General features: G+C 39.0%; 1 protein-coding gene across 1 annotated transcript; it reads right to left on the bottom strand.

Moving 5' to 3' along the window:
- On the bottom strand, positions 1–8,766 carry LOC120739373. The gene is made up of 8 exons (XM_040041132.1): positions 8,663–8,766; positions 6,441–6,476; positions 5,973–6,161; positions 5,068–5,334; positions 873–983; positions 648–716; positions 343–393; positions 1–14 (listed from the first exon to the last, which is right to left on the bottom strand). Exons 1-8 carry the CDS (start codon positions 8,697–8,699, stop codon positions 1–3), a joined length of 774 nt encoding a protein of 257 aa, XP_039897066.1. The 5' UTR covers positions 8,700–8,766.
- Between the last annotated feature and the right edge of the window lie 39 nt (positions 8,767–8,805).

Here is an 8,805-nt window from a genome sequence, read left to right as displayed (position 1 = left end):
TCACACCCAACTTCCTTCCAAAAAAAGCACAGATAAATTAATAAATTCACAATTCCAGATACATTCTGCTTTAAATGAGCACATTAGATGAATGCTCTCTTCCAGTGGATTCATGAACAACACTGAAATTCTGTAAAATATGTTCAAATATACTCTCAGTATGAAACAGCTCTGCAGTTCATTATTATTATAGGTGTGATCACATTCTTGTGATTACAATAATAATTAAATTTAAAAAAACCATTAGATTAAAATAATAATATTAGTATTGATATTAATAATAATCACTGTTATGTTCTGATCACGGCTTCCACAAACTATATATTAAAGTTGATACTGTACCATTTTGAGTATTTCCAGAGCCTCTCATTGTTTCATAGACAGAACGATCACCTACAAGTCAGAGAAAATGAGTCACCACATAATGTAAACACAAGTATTCTTGTCAATAACATTTATATTAAGTTAAGATAAGCTTTCATGTCAGTGTAAGCACAAACATACATTGAAATTGGAAATTTTATTATTACTTAGAAATGCTGTACATGTTTAAATGTTGTTATTGTCTTAGCTTTGTTTAATTCAACAGTGTTAAAGCTGCAGCAGAGAAAAGCATCAGGATATTTTAAACTAGATGAAAAACTAACCATGAAGGAGAGAGGAGTAGACTTGTTGTTGATTTTCATCCTGACTCACCCTCTGGTCATCGGCAGAACCTTTATTAACAATTTAAAATAAGACACTAACGTTCACATAGTTTATTATGTTTTATATAATATTGTGAACAGTTTTCAGTTTTGGAATGTTGCATCTCCATATTTAAATATTTTAAAGAGTAAAATATGTAATATCAGAAGAAAAAAAAGTCTCACATTTCTTTCTGTAGACCTTTTTGTACAGGAACAGGAACAGGAGGAAAATAAATATGATTCCAGGAATGAGTCCAGTGATCATCAGAACCGGAAATGGAGAACTCGGCACAGCTATTGCAAATAAGGAAAATGAACTGTTAACTTTATTAAACATAACTGAATTGCACAAAGTCAGAGTTAAGTCTTAAAAGTAAACTCTAATTTAAATATATAACAATATTATATAACCTCTTCACTGAATTTGGCACACTTGACAACCTTTTAAACACTGGCACCACTTGCTGTAAATAACAGTCATGGTTCCTTTTAGGTTTGTCAAGTGATTTATGTTTGTGTTGTGTTCTCTGTTTTTAGTATTTGTATTTTTGCGTTATTATTTTACCTGCCCAGTGTCACTTTTGTATATTTATCTTGTATTTCAGGTCTGATACTTCATATGGCTTCTTTATAGTTTATTTTGGGATGGGAAATGGGACATACAGTGGATTGCAAAAGTATTCGCCCCCCTTGAACTTTTCCACATTTTGTCACATAACAGCCGCAAACATGAATCAATTTTATTGGAATTCCACGTGAAAGACAAATACAAAGTTTTACAAATAAATAACTGAAAAGTGGGGTGTGCGTAATTATTCAGCCCCCTGAGTCAATACTTTGTAGAACCACCTCTTGCTGCAATTCCAGCTGCCAGTCTTTTAGGGTCTGTCTCTGCCAGCTTTGCACATCTAGCGACTGAAATCCTTTCCCATTCTTCTTTGCAGAACAGCTCCAGCTCAGTCAGATTAGATGGACAGCATTTGTGAACAGAAGTTTTCAGGTCTTGCCACAGATTCTCGATTGGATTTAGATCTGGACTTTGACTGGGCCATTCTAACACATGGATATGTTTTGTTTTAAACCATTCCATTGTTGCCCTGGCTTTATGTTTAGGGTCGTTGTCCTGTTGGAAGGTGAACCTCCGCCCCAGTCTCAAGTCTTTTGCAGACTCCAAGAGGTTTTCTTCCAAGATTGCCCTGTATTTGGCTCCATCCATCTTCCCATCAACTCTGACCAGCTTCCTTGTCCCTGCTGAAGAGAAGCACCCCCAAAGCATGATGCTGCCACCACCATATTTGACAGAGGGGATGGTGTGTTCAGAGTGATATGCAGTGTTAGTTTTCCGCCACACATAGCGTTTTGCATTTTGGCCAAAAAGTTCAATTTTGGTCTCATCTGACCAGAGCACCTTCTTCCACATGTTTGCTGTGTGGCTTGTGGCAAACTGCAAACGAGACTTCTTATGGTTTCCACAGATTCTCGTTTGGATTTAGACACCAGACAGGTCAGGGATAAAGTTATTGAGAAATTTAAAGCAGGCTTAGGCTACAAAAATATTTCCTAAGCCTTGAACATCCCACGGAGCACTGTTCAAGCGATCATTCAGAAATGAAAGGAGTATGGCACAACTGTAAACCTACCGAGACAAGGCCGTCCACCTAAACTCACAGGCCGAACAAGGAGAGCGCTGATCAGAAATGCCCATGGTGACCAGTGTTGCCAACTTAGTGACTTTGTCGCTATATTTAGCGAGTTTTCAGACCCCCTTAGCGACTTTTTTTCTAAAAAGCGACTAGCGACAAATCTGGCAACTTTTTCTGGTGTTATTGGAGCCTTATTTATGATGACTTTTTGACGTGAAAACGCGTATCGCTCTTACTCTCAATAAGCAGCGGGTGCTGCCATGGGTACCTCACCCGTGCCAAAGCGCTCACAGGCGGAGGATAGTCCTCCCCCAGCTGCTATCAGGGCAGGAGACGTTCACACCTGTGCATCCAAACTGCAAATGAATCGCGCATGAGCGAAGCCGCTGCTCCCGCACTGACTGTAACGCAGTCAGTTCTTTTACTGTTATGTTGTTTTATGGGCCACAAGGTTTAAAACTACTTATACACACACACAGTAACTCCACCAGAGTTCCTATTTTGGGTCACTTTTGCCGGTCCAAGCCCGGATAAAGGAGCAGTGTTCTACCAACTTTAATGTTTTTCATTTAAAGTTTTTTTTTTTTTGTGGGGTGGGCGGGGGTTTATTATTATTTTTTTGTTAATTGTGACATTAAAAAAAACAATAATTGCCAAAAGAAATTAATTATAAATGCATCTAAGACGTTTTTTACTGACTTTATCTCTCTTCCACGATGTTATTTCTCTGTCCAACAGCGTAGGTTACAATTACATTATCATGACCAATTATGCAAATTAGGTGATGACGTCAATTAGTGACTGCTAGTGACTTAGCGATTTTCCTTACTGAGGAGTTGGCAACACTCATGGTGACTCTGGACAAGCTGCAGAGATCTACAGCTCAGGTGGGGGAATCTGTCCATAGGACAACTATTAGTCGTGCACTGCACAAAGTTGGCCTTTATGGAAGAGTGGCAAGAAGAAAGCCATTGTTAACAGAAAACCATAAGAAGTCCCGTTTGCAGTTTGCCACAAGCCATGTGGGAGACACAGCAAACATGTGGAAGAAGGTGCTCTGGTCAGATGAGACCTAAATTGAACTTTTTGGCCAAAATGCAAAACGCTATGTGTGGCGGAAAACTAACACTGCACATCACTTTGAACACACCATCCCCTCTGTCAAATATGGTGGTGGCAGCATCATGCTCTGTGGGTGCTTCTCTTCAGCAGGGACAGGGAAGCTGGTCAGAGTTGATGGGAAGATGGATGGAGCCAAATACAGGGCAATCCTGGAAGAAAACCTCTTGGAGTCTGCAAAAGACTTGAGACTGGGGCGGAGGTTCACCTTCCAGCAGGACAACGACCCTAAACATAAAGCCAGGGCAACAATGGAACGGTTTAAAACAAAACACATCCATGTGTTAGAATGGCCCAGTCAAAGTCCAGATCTAAATCCAATCAAGAATCTGTGGCAAGATCTGAAAACTGCTGTTCACAAACGCTGTCCATCTAATCTGACTGAGCTGGAGCTGTTCTGCAAAGAAGAATGGGCAAGAATTTCAGTCTCTAGATGTGCAAAGCTGGTAGAGACATACCGTAAAAGACTGGCAGCTGTAATTGCAGCAAGAGGTGGTTCTACAAAGTATTGACTCAGGGGGCTGAATAATTACGCACACCCCACTTTTCAGTTATTTATTTGTAAAAAACATTTGGAATCATGTATGATTTTCGTTCTACTTCTCACGTGTACACCACTTTGTATTAGTCTTTCACGTGGAATTCCAATAAAATTGATTCCTGTTTGTGGCTGTAATGTGACAAAATGTGGGAAAGTTCAGCCGAATACTTTTGCAAGCCACTGTATGTGAGCTCAGCTTCTGTGTACAGTAATAATCGAATATCACACTAGATTTGACGCCAGGCGACTGTGGAATGGACTGCGCTGCATCACTGACAACAAGCCCACCGCATCTCTCACAGACGAGCTTAACAACTTCTACGCTCGTTTTGATGCAGACAACAAAAAGCAGATCCTCTTCCCTCAGGAAGACAGTGAGGCTGTAACTCTAACACTCAAAACAGAAGATGTGAGATGGTCAATCCTCACAAAGCTGTTCCTTGTTACCATCTGACAGGTGTTACAGGAGTCTGTCTGCTCAGACTACAAGACTTAAAAACTGTTTTTACCACCAAGCCATTCGACACCTCAACCACAACACTTAAACACACACAACACACTCAACAGGAGAGAGAAACTGTCCTACAATTTCACAGGTACATACTACACTCTGCACTGGTCACCTCATTTTTATTAGTATTTTCATAAAAATAAAAACCCTTATTCCATGCAATACTGTACTAACTGCCACTCAAAAATGTTGTACTGCTCAGTTTCACTCCTGCCACTTTATCCCCATCCCAAACTGAAACTGATTTGTCTGTGAGTCCTTAATAAACTGACCACTCTTTAGGGTGTTTTATTATCTTAATATGCTAGCCTCCTGTTGTAGCTGTCTGCAGGTGACTGGGGGTGCTGAGGATGGTAGCAATAATCACAGTCACAGAGTAGCATTATTTTTGATGTTTTTTCTTGATCATTGCTTCTTGTTAAATATATATATATAGATGGATAGATAGATAGATAGATAGATACACACACACATATATATCTCTCTTTCTGTGTGTGTGTGTGTGTGAGTGTGTGTGTGTGTGTGTGCGTGAATGTATATTTCAAACTAAATGACTGAACTCACAGGTTATCTCAATGGTGACTTCATCACTTCTATCAGTGTAGTAAACTGGGTTTCCTCTTGTTCCTCTGCAGCGGTAGATTCCTCCTTCAGATACTCTGATATCTCTGTTTTGTTGATCTCTGATTTGACCTTCAGAGGTTGTTTGGGTTCGTCTGAACCACTCATATTTCCATCCATCAGAGCTCTGCACAGAGCAGGTCAGTGTCACACTGCCCCCTACTGGTATGATTGTTGTTGCTGCTGTCAGTGTGGCCCTGGGTCTATATGCTGTTGTGATAGAGGAAGAAAAATAAATAAATATCTGTGATTCGTTATAACAACACATGAACACTGAAAAACAATACAGTTTATATTTTTATTAGTTGATCTCTAAATAACCACAGCATAAATGTTTGTCTATTCTCTGTTGAAGGAAACACAATGATGCATTAAAATGTCTCTTCCTCATGTTTTGGTTTAGATAACAGAAACATCTTCACTTTAAACTTCATGAAGCTTTTGGTGTTTCTTATGTTTCTTCTTTTCCTTTAGAAATGTAATTAAATTGAATTTCATCCATAATTGCTGTTGTTAAAACTCACACACCTGCTAATGATAGATTACAGAGTCTGTGAGTATTGTTGCACTGACTTTACTGTGAACGAAGTAACAGGTACAGTGATCCTGGTTAAAGTTCAAGTTTCAGTGAGAAATTTAATTAAATGTACTACACAGCAAAATCTCCAGTGTTAAATTAACACTGGAGATTTTGCTGTGTATATTTTATAATTCAGTTGAGTATTTGAACAAGGATCATATATTTGTGCTGTCGGTCACTGAGGACTTACCTAATACAGTTATAGAGACAGTACTACTGTTCTTTATATGATGTGAGCTCACCCTGCTACCACAGCACTGATATTCACCACTGTAACCTGTAGATGTAATTTCTAATCTGTAGTCTTTGTCTGTGTCGTAGGCCACAAATTCTCGACCGTCCTTCTTGATTTGGTAATACCAGTCAGTGTCTTCTCCTTCATTCATGTTACATTTGAAGGTAACAAACTCTCCAATGAAAAAACTGGACGAGCTGGGTTCAATAGTTAGCACAGCACCTAGAATCCAACACAACCACAAAGTTTACAATCTGATACACTTTTATGCACGACACAATCTGTGACAGTACGTTCATACACCGTTCATATATTGTTCATATATGTATTGTAATATTCAAGGCAGAAACTGTGTTTATATTCATAAAATTATAAATTAGTGATGAACAATGAAATGAAAACAACAATGTGAAGTGCTTAAGACTGATAAAGCAGTTAAGATGAATCTTTACTGAATAAATAAAAAAGAAGAAACAAGAAAAAGTAAAACTTCTCAGTCACCTTGAACATGTCCAGTGCAGAGTAGCGTACAGAGCACTACAATAAAGAAAAAAAATGTCAGACATTATCAAATAAAAGACACTCAACTATGTGTGTGTAGCTTGTCAATCATACAGATCATGGTAGTGTGTTTATGTCATACTTGAGTGTCTAAGGAGCTCGGTGAGAAAGTGACTGGACTTCTTTAAGTTTCCTGAAGGTGTTTCATATCTTTTCTGAGAAGATTCTTCAGTTCTAAAACCAAATGGTGGAGAATCCCAGGTATTTAAACCCTAGTGGTGGTATCCCTTAAAAAGGCTGTTAACTCAATATTGATCCTGTGCCTCATCACATGAGCCAAGGTGTGAACAACAGTGTGGGTCATTGTCACTGGAGGTTTTTACTTTTCTTTCTTTTTTAAAAAATCTTGTCCTATCTGACAAGTCTTTGCAATGAGAAATACGATCTGAATAATTTTCTGTCAAACACAGCTATAAATTTTCTCCAGGCTCCCCTGGTTCATGTTTATTTGTTTATATTTTCTTCATACCTATTAGTGTTATTTCAGCTATAACATTCTATCTATCTATCTATATATTACTGTGGTGTGTGTGTGTTCTGTGTGAGAGTGAGAGGCTGACAAGTCTGGTGTGTATGTTTCTGTGTCAAGAAATGTACTTGATAATGAGGGTAGGAAGTCACAATAACACGCAGACAGAGATGGGAGAACTGTGCTATTTTCAGCCCTCAAGGCTACCGAAGACCTGAGAGGTTTCAAAATTATTTTGAGGCCTTGCTTCACCCTATTATGTGGCCTACTGACAACACCTGATGCTAGATGGGAGTAGAGATTCAGGCTCCTCGGAAGGGATCTCAAAAATGCATTCTAGGTGGCAGACTGTAAGGGATGCCATGACTAGAGTTTAAATAGCTGCATTCCCCATGTTTTGGTTTTAGAACTGTAAAAACTTCTCGGTTGAGAGGTGAAACATCTCCACAAAACTTCAAGTTGTCTTCTGTCCAAGCTCTGTAGAAACTCAAATATCGTAGACACATGCCCAGAACTGCTCAACCCATGGCGGAGAGCAGAGAGAGCATCAAAAGGGTAGAAAACCCAACACTAGAAATTTTATTGTGATAAACCATAACGCTGGTTGACTGATACAGCTGTCTCAGGGCCTCCTGGGGGCTGTGAAGTTAACCTCATGGTAGTGAAACCTAACCAAGGAATGATAAAAGAAAAGAAAAAGAAAAAAAATTCCACTCTTCTCCCCTCTGTTCTTTTTCTTTTTTCATTTTCTGAGAGGCAGTGGGGGGGTAGAGTGTACAGCCCTATCCGGCGGGGAGGTGTGGGATGCCAGATCAGGTGCCTCCCTTCTGTCTCTCCTCTCTCCTATCTTTTCTCTTTAGTCTTACTTCTCTCTATCACCTTTTCTATCCCTTTGAAGAAGTGAGGCTCCATAAATATTAAAGAGGTAAGTATTACTTCTTGTTTTACAGTGAATTGATGGAAGAAAATAAAATGTAGAAAAATAAACAGAAGAAAATAGAAGAGAAACAACAATATAACATAAACCAGTAACACACCTCAGAGCCTGATCAACCCTGGCAGGCCCTCCTTGGATGAGGGTGTCTAGTGATAATGGCCGAAACACCCGATGAATCCAAGGTCCACTACTGATGTCACAAAATTTTATTTTATAATCTAGATCAGATCTCTAATCCCTAAACCTAACCAAGGAAGGTAAAAAGAATCTAAAAAATGGCAAAATAGCTTTTGATAAAAGACTGAAACACCCTGTTAAGTTGAGGCATACAATGATGTGTCTCTCTGGTAAAGTTTCCAGGCTGTCATCCCTCAAGACTTTCTCCATTTGAATGAATGCATAATCAGGGATTGTAACTTCTAGTCCTTTTATTGAATCATAAATAAAACACTTGGAGTTTTACTGGTGTCTACTAAGATTTGTGACATTTTGTATTAAGATGTAAAATTAATATTCAATTCAATTCGCTGATGGAGAAACAAACCTTTCTTAGATAAACTAAACCAGCTCCACTCTGATCTGAGTCAGTGCACTAAAATCTAATCCAGTCTACAAACAACCATGTTGGTAACAAACATGAGAGTCCTCTGATCACATGACCTGAAATGGTACAAATGACTGATGCTCTGTTCTTCTTACTAAAACATGTTTATGGATCAGTATGAATCAAACAATAGGAGTCAGTGATGTACTCACAGAATAGGCCCAGCTCACAGAGCAAAGTGGCTCCCATCCTCACATCTAGCAGTGACACGTCTGAAAACTTCTACAACTTTCTGTAAAGAGAGAGAGTGAAGCAGCAGCACAGCAGATACCAAAGAGCTGTGAAGGAAACAAAG

This window comes from Simochromis diagramma, unplaced genomic scaffold (assembly GCF_900408965.1).
Source record: "Simochromis diagramma unplaced genomic scaffold, fSimDia1.1 OVJJ01000370.1, whole genome shotgun sequence".
Taxonomy (NCBI): Eukaryota; Metazoa; Chordata; class Actinopteri; order Cichliformes; family Cichlidae; genus Simochromis; species Simochromis diagramma.
Note: the sequence above shows the minus strand (reverse complement) of the source record. Positions and strands in the feature narration are given on the sequence as shown.